At 45.0% G+C, this 17,670-nt stretch overlaps 1 protein-coding gene across 2 annotated transcripts in view; it reads right to left on the reverse strand.

Moving 5' to 3' along the window:
• Positions 1 to 17,670, reverse strand: part of STX18 (syntaxin 18) — a 120,033-nt gene that overhangs the window by 40,203 nt on the left and 62,160 nt on the right. Inside the window, exon 2 of one of the 2 annotated variants that reach the window (XM_082652660.1) lies at positions 12,028 to 12,095. The exons of the other annotated variant lie outside the window; for it this stretch is intronic. Within the exon in view, the coding sequence (XP_082508786.1) occupies positions 12,028 to 12,095 (68 nt within the window). The remainder of the gene's footprint in view (positions 1 to 12,027; positions 12,096 to 17,670) is intronic. 2 annotated transcript variants of the gene reach the window in all.

Below are 17,670 nucleotides of genomic sequence, written 5' to 3' on the forward strand. Positions count from 1 at the left end.
AATGCCGCACCCTGAAGCTGTTGTAGCTATATCTGTGTGCTCATTTCTGTAAGACATGGGTGGGTGCTGCAGCATTATTATGAACAGTGATGAGACACCCTGGACACTACAGCTGAAATTCAGAATCACAAAATGTCAAGTTAAAAGGGACCTTAGATAATCATTCCACTTCCACCCACCAGCCGCACTAGCCCCCGTTCCCATCCTCACTGAGAATAAAATACAAAGTCCTGATATTCCCAACCTCCACCTGTGACCATACTTCCTGCCTCTCGTTCCCATTCACTTTGCTCCAGTCACACTGGCCTCCTTGCTATGCCCCAATCAGACACACAACCTTCGGCAGCCTGGGCTCTCTCCCAGCAGATGCCTGCCCTCTCTCTGCCCTCGCATCTCTGCGCACACGGCCTGACCAGAACCAGCCCCACCGACCACCCCCTGTGCCACACCCAGCATTTGCCCTCAGTGGTGGTCACTGCCTGTGTTGGTTATTTTTAGTTTTTATTTTCTTTAGTCTCCCTAATTCTTTTGTTTTAAATTGAAGTACAGTTGATTTATAATGTGTTAGTTTGAAGTGTACATCAAAGTGATGCAGTTATACAGATTCTTCAGTTATACAGATTCTTTTCCATCATCGATTACTGCAAGATGTTGAATATAGCTCCCTGTGTTGTACAGTAGGTCCTTGTTGTTTATTATTTATTTATTTAATTTTTTTTTGCGGTACGCGGGCCTCTCACCGCTGTGGCCTCTCCCGTTGCGGAGCACAGGCTCCGGACGCGCAGGCTCAGCGGCCATGGCTCACAGGCCCAGCCGCTCTGTGGCATGTGGGATCTTCCTAGACCGGCGCACGAACCCATGTCCCCTGCATCGGCAGGCAGACCCTCAACCACTGAGCCACCAGGGAAGCCCTGTTGTTTATTTTATATATAGCAGTATGTATCTGCTAATCCCCAAACTCCTAATTTATCCCTCCCTACCCCTTTCCCCTTTGGTAACCCCTTTGTTTTCTAAGTCTGTTTCTGTTTAGTAAATAAGTTTATTTGTAACAATTTTTTAGATTCCACATATAAGTGACATCATATGGTATTTGTCTTTCTCTGTCTGACCTACTACATTTAGTATGATAACCTCTAGGTCCATCCATGTGGTTGCAAATGGCATTATTTCATTCTAATTTATGGTTGAGTAACATTCCATTGTGTATATATATATATATATATGCACACCATATCTTCTTTATCCATTCATCTGTTGATGGGCATTTAGGTTGCTTCCATGTCTCAGCTGTTGTAAATAGTCTGTGCTGGTTATTAAGTCACTGTCTCTCAGCTCCAAAGCCGCCCTCCCACACTCTGCTTTGTGATGTGAGGGCTGCAGCTCCCCAAATCACACTACTCCTCTCCGACTATACGTTCCTTACCTGGCTTGTTTTCCTCTACAGCACTCTGAAATAGTAACATCCATCTCCTCCCAGGAGAATGCAAGCTTCACGAAAGCAGGGACTTTGTCTTGTTTACTTCTGTTTCCCCAATACCTAAAAATGCTGTCCCCCACACAGTAAGTGTGCTAACATTAGCTGAGCACTTAGGATGCGCCAGACACTATTCTCGGTGCCTAACATGTATTTTATTTACTTTTTAATCCTTGCAATTCATTCATTCACTCACTTGTATACTAGCCTCCCATATGTCACCCCCCCATATGTCACTGTGGCGGGGCTGGAGGTTCAAAGTTAATGAAGTAAGGCTCATTTCTGATTCCCACAGAGGGTACCACACCACAGGGGAGACTGGCACAGACACGGGGGGCACAGGAACTGCGGTGGATGGCACTGGTCTGGAAGTGGACTGTGGGACCCATGCGGGGAGTTTACCGTAAGTTCATGCAGGGGAGGTGCTGGGCAGGTGGAGAGGAAGAGTCTCCACACAGGAGACAGCGGGAGAAGGCCTGCTCCAAATCCCCAGCCTGTGGGTCATGGTTGGAATGACCACATAACGTATGATCTACAACAGGACACATCTGAGAATGAAAGGGAAAACAGAAGTATACCAGGTGGTCCCTGTAAACCAAGCATCCTAGCTATGGACCTCTGGGACCCCCTAATTTATTTCAAGGGGCAGCACATCACATGCACCTGGTCAGTGTCTCCACGCTGAATGTGCCTAGCATATGTCTACACAATTTTCCAAAGGAATGCAGACGAGATTATGATAAGTACACATTTATTTAAAGTTACCAAATCTGCATTAGCTGTTTCTTCAGTATCAACAGGTTCCCCCAAATACAACAATCATACAAAATACAAATATGCCACTATCAACCGGAAAGGAGTCCCTGCGGTACAGAAGGTGGGGACTGCCGGCTGGCTTAGTCATTGGAGGATTTTAAACAGAGGAATCTGCATTTTGCATGGGGTCTTCTGTGGTCGCTGGCCTGGAGGTGGATGAAATCAGACCCCAGTTAAGAGGGCACTGAGCATCCAGGAAGAGATGAACAGAGCCTGGGCAACGCCATGTCAGTGGGGGAGAGGAAGCATAACAGATCTGAGAGAGATCTCACAGACCGGGTCTACAAGACTGGGCTGACTGGGTGTGGAGGTAAACGAGGAGACGCCTAGGACACAGAGCACAGAAGAAAGAACAGGTGTGGAAGGAAAGATGGTAAGATGCAGGGCCAAAGACGGCACGGAAAGTTCAGGACGTGACAGATGAGGAGATGGAGCAACTTGAGAAAGGGTTCAAACTCTGATTCTGCTGTGATGTTGTAAGAACAGCACTAGCTATATAATCGGTGTTTGAAACACTCATCAAAAGTAACGAACGCTTGGCTTGGCAGTGACATAGCCCCAAATTAAGAATCACCATAACAAAATGACTACTATTTGGAAAAGGTTAACCATCTGGCCAATAATTCCAAAAGATATATTCTCACGGGACATGCACACCTAACTTTTTCAAACTTTGATTTTATTTCCTTTATGATGTGCAGAGGAATAATTTTATTACAGACTTCAATTTATCTAAATTTTAGATTCAGTTTAAGGAGATTACGTTAGGTATAGGTTTGGATTAGTCAACTTATTTCAGGGAGAAACAAGGAAAAAACCAGAGAAGTAAGTTTATTCACTGGTTCAGAAATTTAAAGAAATAGGCTTTTAAAAATTATCTGGTTGGTTACTATGTTAAGAAAGGGCGAGTTCAAAATTACAAAATACCACGGACATTCTGCCTATTAATTTAATATGCAATTAGATACTTCCTGAAGACAGAGAAGGAGAGAGAATAACGTAAGTTATTTTAGACTCTGTTCCAAAGGTTACTGAAAAGGTTTGGACAAAAGTTAAAGACCACGATCTCATTTTTGCTATAAATATTAATTATGAGCAAGTGTAGTACCTTGCCCATGGTATATGCCCAATATACGTTATGAAATGAAACTGTTAATGTCTGGGCTACATGAACAAAACATAGACCCTGCTCTCAATAAGCTCCATCACAACAGGTAATGTCCACAGGCTTATGTACACAACTATACATCATAAACAAAGGTTAACAGCCATATAACACTGTCCATGCATTAACACTAATTCACTGTTCTAAGCACTTCACATATATTTACCCACTTAATTATCAAAATTCTATGAGGTGGGTACTATTATAATTCCCATTTTACGCATGAAGCAACTGAGGCACAGAGAGGTTAAGTAACTTGCCAAGGTCACACAGCTAGGAATTAGCAGAGTTGGGATTTGAACCAAGGCATCCTGCCTCCATACTCTTAACCACTGCTCAAAGCACTTCTTGAGTCATAAAAGGTAGAAGAGTTCAGAAGAGGGGACGCTTATTCCCTATTAGCTAATCAGAAGGAAGGTGATCTACGAACTAAATCTTGAAAGGCAGGATGTAGCCGTGGGAGACAAGAGCAGACACTCTGAGCAATAGAACGGAATCGGGAGAGAGGGAGCCTGTCTGGAGAACAGTCAGTGGTTCAGTTTGGCTGGAGCACAGGCTAGGTAGAAGCGATGAGTTCTTGGTGGGCCTCCAGTATGACTTGAGGAGTTTTATTCTGTAGCCAGTGGAAAGGCAGAGCTTGATGAAGATAAATGTGGCAATTCCACATTTAGCTGGAAGAGAGGGGGAAAATCAGGTGATGGGTTATGGAAATCAGGCAGAGAATCCTGCCTTATTCATCTTTATATCCCTGGCACAGGTAGGGGCTAGTAAATTTCTGTCGAACTGAAGACAGGAGCCATGGTAGAGCGTGGGTGGCAAGACTGAAAAGGGGTGATGGATCTGAGATGTAAAAATCGTCAGGAACAGAGTAGATGCTGGAGGCAAAGCATCGGCAGACCCTGAGATCTGGGGCCTGGGTGAGCAAGAGACAGCAGTAGAAACAAAGAGCACAGAAGGAAGAGGAGAAAGAACTGGAAGTATGAAAGAAAGAAGCTGCTAACAACACTTGTCCCTATAATGCAACTCAAAAGGACAGAAGTAATGCTCTTGAGACCAGATGGTCTACGACTGATACTTTGTTTTCAAAAGCGAAGCCAGGGCAAATGGCCTTCTAAACACTTTGTGATAAAATCTAGACAAAGTAAAGTTCTGAAGTTCTATAATTTATGAAGGAGAAAGGGAAAAGTCACTGTGACATACAGCACAGTGGCCACAAAGCTGACACAGGACTGAGGTTACTGACGCTCACCGCAGCCTGATCAAGAGAACAGAACACTGGTGCAGTCCACAAACTAATAATAGACTGCTTTCACATGACGGACTCAAAAAATATTTGGTTGCCTGGATTTTGTTTAATTGATCTGACTCTTTCCATCCTAAACTTCTGAGGGCTATAGGAAGAGTCTGGCTCCTGGAAGAATGCCAGGAGTGGGAAGCAATGAGAGAAGGGCCATTTGGAGTTAAGAGTCCGGAGACCGGCGCTGTATGGAGAATGGAGAGTTACTAGCTCACCAGCAGCTGAGTTTAGGATCAAGTGGGAATCAGACAGAGATCAAAATATTGGCTTTATATGATTACTAACCACACATGGCCCCCTAATGGTGCCTGGCAATTATGCGGTATGTTCTCACTGTGTCTGCTTTCCCACTCTCCCAGGTGCCTGTTTCCTATCTTCTCCTCACAGCTCAAACCTCCAACACCTCCGTCCCCATCTGCAGCATCAGTAATAACTGTGCTTCCTGGTTTCTGAGAGCTCCTCCAAGCTCTCCCCACCTCGCTTCCCATGGGCCGGCACACTGTGCCTTCTCCCCAGCTACTAAGGATGAGGTGTCCATCTCCTAGCTCTGCCCCTCCACCTGGGCACCAGGTTGGCCCCAGTTTCTCTCTCGTGCACCATCAACCGTAAAAGAATTACTGCGCAGACACGGTGCTCAGGCAGTGTCTGGCACACAGTGAACACTACACGTGTTAGTTCCTAATAAAATCAATTTTCCCCGTCTACTGGATCTTTCCTAGCCACATACAAACATGCTGTTATTTCTCCCAACTTAAAAAACAAAAGGAAACCTCTCAAATCCATGTCTCCTACCAGTTACTGTCCAATTTCCCCGCTTTTTTCAGTAAAACTCCTCTGAGACGCTTACAACCCTGTCTCCACCTTCCTGACTATTCTCTCTCGACCCCATCCAAAGGGCCTTTTGCCCTCATCCCCCCACTGTGCTCCTCACTCCCCAGGGTCACCCCTGGGTCATCCCTCCCCTCAGTTACTTTCCACAGATTGGATGGAGCTAATGGCTCCCCTTCCCCTGATTTGCTTTCTCCTCTGTCTTCCCCGACAACACACTCTCCCGTTTCCCTCCTATCTCCCCGGCTGCTGCTCGTTTTCAGGCTTTTTGTTGATACCTTTTACCCTCAGTCCCTCAACCTCTCCACTGTCTACGTTGCTCCCTTGGTGAGTTCAGCTAGGCTCGTGGCTTTTTTTTGGTCGGCGTATATACCAGTTCTACAATGACAAGTCCAAATTTATGTCTTCAGCTTGAACCTCTCCTTGAACCTGAGACACGTATATCTAACTGCCGGCTCAACGTCTCTATTCAGATGTTTAACCTGTGTTGCAAATATGCCCCAAACTGAGCTCCTGCCCGCTCTCTTCAAACATGCTCCCCCATCTGGGTTGATGGCAATTCCATTCCTTCTAGCTGCTCAGGCCCCAAACCTGGAGTCATCCTTGCACCTCTTTTTCTCTCCCAGCTCACAGCTAATCCATTAACAAATCTCGTTGGCTGTACCTTCAAAATAATTCCAGAATGTGACCTCGTTATCACATCCACTGCTAACCCCTCTGGGCCATGCCATCGGCATCTCTCGCCTGGACTGTAACGTAACCGTAGCCTCCCAGCTGGTCTGCTGCTTCTGTCGTGTCCCTCCACAGATTATTCTAACACACTAGCCTTACTGATCTGTTAGAAAGTTACTCAGATCCTATCAACCCTCTGTACGGACCTTCTAGTGCTTCCCCCCTAAGAGTAAAAGCCGAGGTCCTCACAAGAGCTACATGAGCCGTTAAGACGGCTCACGAGATCTGGCTGCTGCCCCCTCTGAGCTCATCTTCAACTACCACCCCCCACACTCCCCAGTCCCTCCTGCTCCAGCCACCCTGGCCTCCCTACTGTTCCGTGAACCCTCCAGACATCCTCCTGCATTAGGACCTTACACTTGCTGCCGTCTTCTCCTTCTGGAATGTCCTTTCCCTGGATGATATCTATATAAACAACTGACTGCTTACTTCTTTTAGGTGTTTACTCAATGTCCCCCCCATCTTAAAAAGTCCTTCCCTAAGCTACGTTTATAAACTTGTACCCTCCCTGACATTTTCTATTTTCCCTTCTCCCCTCCCCCTAAAGGCATTTATCCTGCTCTAACACTATTATGTTTTACTCATTTATTTTGTTTCTTTTCTATCGTCCTCTCCAAAATATAAGTTGCATAAAGGCAGGGACATTTGTCTGTCTGTTCATTACTGCATCCCATCATCACGAGCAATACCTAGGATTTAGTAGGCTGATAAATCAATATCTCAAGAGCCAAATACTTTCTGAATGACCTCACTTAATGCATGAGGCCGACCTGAAGAGGCCTGACACACAGCTACACAACTGTGCTCCTTAATAGGTCCCTCCCGGATTTATTTCACTCCCACCCTGAGACCTGCGGGCACCCCCCCTTCCAGAGCCTTCCCTGGAAAAGTGGAGGCACAGAGGGGCAGGGAATGTGTCCATCCTGATGACAGGACCCCAAGAGAAGAGGGAGGAGTAAGCCTGAGGCTCTTCCCAGGGCCAACCAGGAGGCCAGGCTCCTCTCCTCCCTCATTGTGGCACCTTCCCACGCCCCAACCCCAGGGTCCACATTTTCGGGGGCAGGGGGTCGTTGGAAGGAGAGAAGGAAGCCCACAGGTTCCTGGGGAATGGATGGTCCTCCCCTCAGCAGAAGCTGAAAAGCAACAGAGACCTATTTCCCTATCCCAACCCTCCCCAATATTCTGTTTTCTTAACTAGTTCGGCTTAACATGGTAACCCCAGACAGAATGTACTCTACCTGAGGCAGAAGACCCAAGAGACAGGGGAAGGGGCTGGGCAAGCACGCTCCACCCTCCTCCCAACTCCCCGGTCAGGTCAAGGCGGGCGGAGTGAGAGCAGTGAGCAGAGGGGTGGCGAGTCCTGTGCCGCCCCTAATAGAAACCACCTCTCCGGAAACGGAGGCTAACGGGGTCAGGAACAAATAAATAAGACAGGTACCCACTTCCAAGTGGCTATGTACCTTGTGGACGGAGCAGACCTATAAAGGACTAATTCCAAAAACATTAGATTAACATCCTCCTACTCTATTTTGACTTAATGGAAACTCAGCTCAGTGAAATTGAAAAGGTCTAAAGGTTAATTTGATAAAACTGATTACTCAATTAAAAGGTGATGTTCCTTTAGGAGACATTATATATTAACCTTTTAAACTGGAAATTGACAGTATGGTTATTCTATTAGTAACAACAACAAAAACCAAGTTTCTCCCCCAGGTGGTATTGTTTCGTTGCCAGGATATTGAGGAAAAGGTACATCTACCAGAAGTGGAGGAATCAGTTTTAATTAAAATCATTCAAGAGATCCAGCCAGAGGCTACCTAGGTTGCATGCTGTTCTAGTAAAATGTCATTATTTAAAAAAAATTAAATGGGTCAATAAAGTCTGAGCTCTACATTGTGGAAAAGATTACAGCTTCCTAATTATGCCAAGCTAACATAGCTTTATGGGTCTGAAGGTAATATTTCTCTCCATTCCATGATCACACTCCATCCAAAATCTTCTCAGTAACAAGCCAAGGCCAGCACATTGCATTGGGAGGCAGAGCAGTAAAAAAAGAAAGGCTTTAAACAGTCTACCACCTTTGGGAGGGAGAGCTTGATGGGAGAAGATAAGGATGGCCTTTCTCCATCTGGAGAGAATGTAGGGCATGGAGGGGAATGCTTATTCCCTAGTCCTCCTGTTTCTACATGAATCCACTCCTCTAGCGTGACACCTAACCTCAGCATCCTCCCTCCTGCCCCTCCCTTGGGGGCAGGGACTTCTCTGATTGGCAGCCTGGCAGAAGGACCTGGGCATGGGCGTGAACACACATGGAGCCACAGCTCCTCTCTGTCCTCTCCTCTGGGATCTGCCTGCCCTCTCTCTCATATGCTATCAGGGGCCTCTGTGCTCTCTGTGCTCCGGGGCTGTGACCGTTCAGTGGCACTAATGGCTGAGTGCGTCTAATTCAGGAGCCTTCAGCAAGGTCACCCTCCTGCAGACCTAACCTCTGCCGCCACCCTAGGTTTCACTAGTGATCACGCTGAGAACACGTCCATCTCTGTCAGGTCGACTTGACTCTGGCATCCTCTCTCTCTCTTTCTCTCCCTCCCTCCCCCTTCTGGCAGGAAATTAGAGGTGCTTGCTTTATCAACTGACCACTGCTGCAACCTCATCACAGGTCAAATGGGATTCCAATTCAGGTGCCATTCACCAAGGGACTTCTATGTGCCAGGAACTCTCACACATCTCTTTTAATCCTCACAAGAACATTATCCACACTTTATTTAAAAACAAACAAAAAAAGCAAGCACAAAGATGTGAAGTGAGCTGTATACACTTACGTGACTAATACATGGCAGAACTGGGACTAGAACCTAGGTGTGATTGACCCTCCAAGTCCCTGATCTTTCAAAGGGACCAAAACAGGGGTAGGAGTGAAACTCAGACTGCACTGGCTGGCCATGAACTGCAACTGGGAAAAGGAATTAAAGACTGAGTTTCTATAATGGGGTAATGACTGGTCAAGACTAAGAAAGCCTCAGGAGCTCTAGTTCTGCTGACGCTGCAGCCACACAACCAGTAAGTGGCAGGGTGAGATGGGCTCCAGGGAGCCTGGTCCTCCGCCCCAGAGTGTGCTGCCATGGTAGCCGGGAAAGGGGGAGGCCGAGGCCAGCTGCCCACTGTCCTGAGCAGGGGCAGGAGGACTCGGAGTTAAGTCCACACCTGCTCTGGAAACACTGACACACTGTGTGGAGCTGAGCTGTGCTGTTCGAGGAGAAATGCCTTAATCCCACCATTATAATCAAAAGTATAAAACTACTGCAAAGTTACAGAATAGCAGCCTTATAATCTTTTTTTAAATCCACTGCTTTTTAAAAAAATTTTATTTATTTAATTCATTTTTGGCTGCATTGGGTCTTCGTTGCTGCGCTCGGGCTTTCTCTGGTTGCGGCGAGCGGGGGCTACTCTTCGTTGCGGTACGCATGCTGCTCACTGCGGTTGCTTCTCTTGCTGCAGAGCACGGGCTCTAGGCACGCGGGCTTCAGTAGTTGTGGCGCGCAGGCTCAGTAGTTGTGGCGCACGGGCTTAGTTGCTCTGCGGCATGTGGGATCTTCACGGACCGGGGCTCGAACCCGTGTCCCCTGCACTGGCAGGCAGATTCTTAACCACTGCGCCACCAGGGAAGTCCCCTCATTGCTTTTTCCTTTTGCACTGCATTTCAATTGTACTGTCTTATTTGAATCTCCTGACAAGTGGCAAGTGATCATCACTCTCATTATTTACAGCAGGGCTCCTTAAACCTTTTCTGGAAAGGGCCACATAGTAGACATATTAGACTTTGAGGGCCACACAGCCTGTCACAGCCACTCAGCTCTGCTGTCATAGTGTAAAAGCTGCCAGCGATAACATTCAAATGAATGGGTGTGGCGCTGTTCCAATAAGCTTTATTTACAGACACCAAAAATTTAATTTCATATAATTTTCTTATGTGGTAAAATATTATTATAATTATTATTATTATTTTTAAAACCTGGTTTTATTTCTTATGTATTACAAGTATACTGTTAGGAGGGACAGTGTATTAGATTAACCAGGGAAGAGGAGGTGGGGCACTGGCCCAGCATCTTCCCTTAATTTCATCTTCTTTTTTTTAATATTTCTTTCTTTCTTTATTTTGGTTGCACCAGGTCTTAGTTGCGGCATGCATGTGGGATCTAGTTCCCCGAACAGGGATGGACCCCGGGCTCCCTGCATTGGGAGGGAGGAGTCTTAACCAGAGGCACCAGGGAAGTCCCTATTGTTATTATTTTCCCTCCAGCAATTTAAAAACATAAGGACTATTCTCAGCTCACAGGCTGTACAAAAATAGGTAGCGGACTGGACTTGGCCTATAGGCTGTGGTTTGCTGACCCCTGGTTTAGAGGAAGACACTGCATTTTACAGATTAAGTGACTTTCTCAGGTTTGCACGGTTAATAAGGGGACAGGGTGGCCTGAACTAAACCAACCTTTAAAGCATTCACCTGGCTGGATGCCTTTTCAAGGAAAAGGGGAGTTAATAATGGATTTCCATGAGAGAGCTCTACAACCACTTATTTAACCTAAGTTGTAAAGTACTAAAGAAAGGAGCTGGAACTGACAGGCTTATACCAGTTTTATTAAGCTTTCCAAAATGACTGTCGCTTCCATTTTTATGCACTATAAAATTAGCATCTGATGTACATACACCTTTAGAAATAAAATTTACACTGCCATCTAGTGGTGACCAACTATTTTAACTGAGAACTTTAAAATAAGGTTTTCTTGGTACTAAGCATTAGAATAATTTAGTATATTCCAAAATTATGCAAATGAAATACAGTTAAAAGTATGAAGTAGACAAACTGGTAGAGATTATTTAAAATTCACCTGGGGCATAATTATTTTCTCTGTTAAAGAATTTATATGAAACATTTTCATTTTTGCATATATTGACAAAGTTTTTTTAAAAATCAGATTTTTTCTGTATTTTCTAACTGTGATAGGAAGGCTTCTGAAGGGCAAAATCCCTTGTTTTATAATGATGAACTCCTAAAAAGATGCTTCTAATGATGTCACTTCGTATGTCTAATCCAACTTTTCCATTAATTTAGGTAATACACTTGAAGCTGACTCCTATGGTAGAAATGCCACACTAAAGCCAGGTGCAAATGTAGGTCAGGGAAGAGCAGGAGGCATGATATCTGCACGGCGGTGTTCCTGTGTCTACTGAGAGCTGGAGTCTATTCCAGAAGCCACTTTGGAAGGCTTGATCAAAATGCTTTTTCTTTTTAAAAATCAACCTAACCAAAAGTTTCTTCACTAGAGGCAAGAGCTCTTGTCTTTCCAAATGGCATTTTTACATGACCTGCATTATCTCTTCATTTGCTCAGCAATATGCATTCAATGAGAAACTGCCCCATTTCTCTCCGCATGTTTCACAACATATATGGCACACAAAGAGCTACAGACACATGGGAACATCAGAATAGGGGACATTGCTGTGAGGATATGGTGACTTTGAGGACATGGGGTATGGCTGAGCTTACCTTGGCTGGGGGGAGCCCCTTTTTGCTCTGCAGATATTCTTCCACTGCCAAACTGACCTTCCCCATTACAACCCTAAGTTAGTAAAAAGTGAGGACAAAAAGCTCAAAAGGAATATAGGTATGGAAAAGAACAGTCACTAAAATCACGGTAAGAAATAGACACTTACCTATAAGCATTAATATAATCTTTCCTGTGTTCGAGAAGAAAATCTCTCAGTTTGCCAATGTGTGAAATCTATAATGAAAAGAAAGCAAACGATTTATATGGATAAATATGTTACGCTCATATGCAACAAATTTTAAATTAGTAGAGAATGGAATGCAGGTAGTAAAAAGATTTTGAAGCTACAAACTGGATATCTCTGGTTTTAGACTCCTGTATAATCACTGACTTGTTGGGTGGCTTTGGGAAAGTCACCCACATTCCTGGGTCTTGGTCTCTTACCGATGGTTCCTTCTTCCTGTAATTGTTGTGATCTGTGACATAACGAAGAGATGATCTCTAAGGAACTTCGAGATTCAATGAGATAGTACATGTCTAGTAACTACAGAGCATGTGCTCAATAAAGGCCAATTCCCTTCCTTATATGTCTTAAATCCAAAATTTTATAGAAAAATATTCCTTCTTCCAAGTGTTCTAGGGGATGGATTCTAAGGCTGGAGCTATCAAGTGTATAAATAGGGCCCATGCAGAGCAGCAGAATTAAAGAAAAGATGCAGGAGCAACGATTTATCCCTACACAGCAAGTCTCCATTTTCCCTACTTCCACGGATGAACAAAACAGACACAAACGTACAGAGGACGGAATTTGTGATGGCTCATTTCTAGTACTAAAGCATGTGTCAGGTAATGTGTGTGGAATGAGGGATTAAGAAACAAATAAAATAAAAAGAGGTAGGAAGAAACCTAGGATCACGGTCAACATGGACAAAAGTGTTTCCAGAAGGAGAGAATGATTAACTAAGTTGGTGGCCTGCTCTGTCCTTTGACCACAGCTCACACTAGTTTCCTCCTAATGTCCTTTGTACTTATTCCAAACATACGGAGCCCCATCCTTGAAGGATGTGCTGAACTTTCATCTTTTTCATGAAAGTTTTTCTGTCAAGGCCAACTCAGGCTAATTTTCACTTTGCTCTGAACTTAAAAGCACTTCTGCATCCCACCCACTGGGCACTCAGCTACACACAGCCACGTCCCCTGGCTTCACTTTTGCATGCACGCCTCTTTCTTGGGGGTTAGGAACCACGCAAGGAGAGGCTGCACAGCTTCCCGCATGGCTCTAAGCACAACATGAAGCCCAGAAGGTGTCAGTCAGTATTTGTGGAATGAGTAAATGTTTAAATGCAAAAATAGTATTTACCACTAAAGAAACATTCAGCATTTGTCTGGAGACAGGTCAGTAAGGGTTCAGTTAAATTTCTCACAGAGTCTAGACTAAAAGCAAATATGGTTCAGAAAAGCACCCTTAGGCATCTATAAGAGCATGAATCGAAGAAAAACTGAACTATGGCCACAATATTCATTTATTTATCAGATTACAAACAACAACTGAGACAGCCAGAGTCTGTCCAGCATCCCTGGCTCCGTGAGGAACTTCCCCACACACGACCTTGTTCTTTCCCAGCAGCCCATTGTGGGCACTGACGTCACCACGCTCATTAACCAGGTTGGGAAAGTGAATCTTGCAGAAGCTAAGTGACTCGTTCCCAGTCACATGGTTAGTGCCTGGTGGGGCTCAGAGGTAAGCCTGGGACTCTGAGTTCAAATTTGTCCCGTCTTCCACCACTAAGCCACAGCTGCCTTCCTCACACTCTTACTCCTATTTTCCACTGACGCTGCATTTTAAAATCTGACTTTTAAGATTGTTGGGAAAAAAATTTAAGAGATGTGCAAATAAGGTATTTACTGTACCACATACAAGATTTAATCAAGTTAAGTTGAATACATTTCAGTGGTTTCCATTCCCTTCCCCAACCCCTGCCTGCAAGGGGCCAGGTAAGCAGTAAAGCAAGAGGAATGGAGGGTGCAGTGCATTGGGCAGGGATGAATTCTGGTTTTAAAACCCACTGCAGCCAAAGGAAGCATCTCTGCCGGCCGACTTGCCAAAGGGCAGCTAATTGTCATCTCTGGGCCTAACCAATGGGATTGAGTCCAAACCCCAAATGCAGCACTCAAGGCCCTTCACAATTCAGCTCCAAAAGTCCTGAGCGGCCTCAGTCCTGCCGCGCTCCCCACAGACCACAATGACTCATTACCGACTGGTTTCTCTTCACCAGAGTGCAAGCTCCTAGAGGTTAAAGGGTCCTCTCTCTTTCCCCAGAACCTGTCAGGCACAGTTCCTGGTGCAAAGCAGAGCCTCAGAAACTTTTACTAAATGTTGAATAGATAGTGGGTACTGAATAATCCCCAAAGGATTATACCTACTGTGGTAGTCAGGGTAATGCCATTACCTCCACCCAAAGATGTCCAAGTCCTAACCCCCGGAACCTGTGACTATATTATGTTACATGACAAAGGGGAATTATCGTGACAGATGGAATTACGGTGCTCATCAGTTGACCTTAAAAGAGGGAGAATACCCTGGATTAATACTGGAGTATCCAGGTAGGTAGGCCCCTATGTAATCACAGGGTCCTTAAATGGAGAAGAGGGAGGCAGAAGAGAGAGTCAAAGCGATGCAACGGGAGAACAGCTCAATCCAACATTGCTGGCTTTCAAGATGGAGGAAGGGAGCCAGAGGATGAAGGCAACGTCTGGAAGCTTGAAAAGGCAAAGTAATGGATTCGCCCCTAGCATCTCCAGAAAAGAACAGAGCTCTGCCAGCACCCTGATTTCAGTCTAGGGAGTCCCATTTTAGACTTCTGACCTACAGAACTAGAAGATAGTAAGTTTTTCTTGTTTTAAGCCACTAAACTTGTGGTAATTTGTTACAGCAGCAATAAGAAACTAATACACTTTGTCTCAGTTTGGGGTGCTATAACAAAATATCACAGGCTGGGTGACTTTAACAACAAACACTTATTTCTCACAGTTCTGGAGGCTGGAAAGTCCTGGTCAAGGTGCCAGCATATCTGGTGCCTGGTGAGGGCCCTCTTCCTGATTTGTAGAGAGTTGCCTTCTTGCTGAATCCTCACATGGTGGTCTTGTGTCTCTTCCTCTAAGGGTACCGATCCCATTCAGGAGGGCTCCACCCTCATGACCTAATTAGGTCCCAAAGGCCTCACCACTAAATACCATCCCATTGGGTAGTAGGGCTTCAACATATGAATTTTGGGGTGACACAAACATTCAGTCATAGCATACCTGTTTAAAGCCTTATCCAAAACAGTTTTTTTTTTTTTTAAAAAAAAAGGAGTCATAGTTTTCAATGAAAAGTTTGAATGGGCCCAAAGGAATCTACTACGTAGGCTAGACCCAGCAGCACCCCCCAGCTTTAGCTAATTTCAGTCCACCAGGGTAGAATGGTGCAAGGGGATAAGTGCCAGGAACAAGAAGGCCCCGCAGGCATCTCAGAAAACATGCTTACAAGAAGTTTCCCTTAAAGTACAACCGATGTGATCCCAATTTCTTATGACATGATACCTGAGATTTGCTTCAAAATAATATGGAGGTGGGGAGGAACACAGGAAAGAGGGTCAGTCCTGCGCTGACAGCTGAAGGTGGGCGCGTGCGCACAGGCGGGCTCCTTACACTCTCGGCCTACTTTAGTACATACTTGACATGTTTTCTTAACAAAACATGATTTTTTTAAAAATCTCCCATTTTGCACTCTCTTTTAACATGTTTGGTGATTCTGAAGTACAGATTTTCTGCTGCCAAACTAGTAATAACCCACATTTGAACCAACACCTCAACCCCACGCAAAATCTCTAGCTATTTTATTTCTAAGTACTTGCAAGCCTTGCTTAAAGTTCCATTTAAGTGGATCAATGCCATTTAAAAAAAACCACCACCAACAAAACCTTCATTGAGTTTACTACGTGCCAGGCTCTGTTCCAAGATCTCCCCACACATTAGCTCATCAAATTCTCCCAGCTACACAAGATGGGTAACATCATCACACCTATTTTACAGATGAGGAAACTAAGTCAGAGACAGGGTAAGTAATTTGCTCAGGAACACATGGGGTGAAGCCTGAATGGAACCCAGCATTCTAAGTATCAGGCTTGAGTTCTTCATGCCCAGATTTAAGCACAGATTCTTGGCAGGTGGCAAGTGCAGTTTCCCAGTACAGTAATCACAAAGAGGGATGACTGGGAACCGAGAAAAGCATCCAGTGAGCAACAGCAAGCTGTTTTGTCTTGTGTCTGTATTCAACAGTGCACTACACACCTGATGTTACCCAAGAGTGACATACCAGGCATGTGTGTGCCAGGAAGTGTGTGAATTGCTCACTATGTGCCGTCATCGGCTCCCCTATAACAATCAGTTGAGTTAGACGTTACCCCCATTCCCGTTTGATAAACATGGAAACTGAGGCCCACGTGAGGTCGGTCACAGGATAATAAGGGGAAGAAGTGGCATGGATCACGGGTCTGTATGACTCAAAGGCTAAGTTATTTATTCTACATTATATGGTCAAAAGACTAATAAACTATTACTATTTAGCTTATTTAAGTTTGAGGCTTTTCTTCACAGAAATATAAACTGGGTTTCATGTGACAGCATTTGTATATATTGATTTTTAAAATGTTTTCAACTACAGTGGATACAGAAAGATCTGCAAGAAAGGTTTTTTGAATGTTTCCACGTAGAGCGCTCGTTTTATAAGTCACTCAAAGTAGGAACGTGCCCATATCCAAAGTGCCTGTTTTTACCACTGAAGTCTCCTCCTCCAAGCTCGGCTGTTATTCCTTGTGTTTGTGACACTGGAGGCTTGGAATTCGCAAGTACCATAGGGATGCTGGGAGGAAGGCCCACAGCTGTGAGCAAGGAACCAGTATGGTCAGAAAGACTGGCGGTGCAATGGCGACCCGTTCACCCTGAGTATCAATCATCAAACTGCCTCAAAACACAGTTTAAACAAGTAATGAAGGCAACTTCCAGGACTGGGTCTCTTCCCCGTGTCTGAGTTCCTCTACCTCCTCGCCTAGTGCGGGGCGGGGTATGAGCAGAGGAGCAGACTCCGGGCAAAAGACTGAGGGGTTTGGGTGGAGCAGGGCAGACGAGAGAAACAGGTACGGAATCCAGGGAGTTGGTTGAGCTTCTTGGTTCTAATCTCTGCTCAATCTCCACCACTTACTCTGAAAGGGAACTTGATTCCCCCCCACCCCTTCAGGCTTCGTGTGGAGGGACCCCAGCTGGACAAACTTCCTCTTCTGTCTCCCAATGCTTCACTCACGCGTCTGAGGGAAGAGGACTTACTGGTGTAGGGTTTGGAGACAGCAGTGAGCACACTCGGCAACAGGCAGAGAGGGTCTGTTCTGGCCAGCGCTCCACCCATATTTGGCCACAAATCTAAAGCCAGGTTCTCCGTTTGGCTTTTTCACTTTCTGACTCCTGTATTTCTTTCAGGTAGTTCCAAAATTGTGCTGGGAAAAAAGAGGTGTTTTTAATAAACTCCCTAAACTCTTAACCTTTGCCAACTGAAATTTTGAGCAAGTTGCTTAATCTCCCTGAGCTTCACTACAACGGGAGGGCAGTAAAAATGATTCTTTAAAAATAGAAATAGCACGAGTTAATAGCTAACTTTTATCGAGCACATGCTGTGTGGCCGGCATCAGTCTAAACACTGTGCATCAATTAGCTCATTTACTTCTCCTAATAACCCTGTGGGATAGGTTCCACTATAATCCCACTTTACAGATAA

Source organism: Grampus griseus (assembly GCF_964374135.1).
Source record: "Grampus griseus genome assembly, chromosome: 4".
Lineage (NCBI taxonomy): Eukaryota > Metazoa > Chordata > Mammalia > Artiodactyla > Delphinidae > Grampus > Grampus griseus.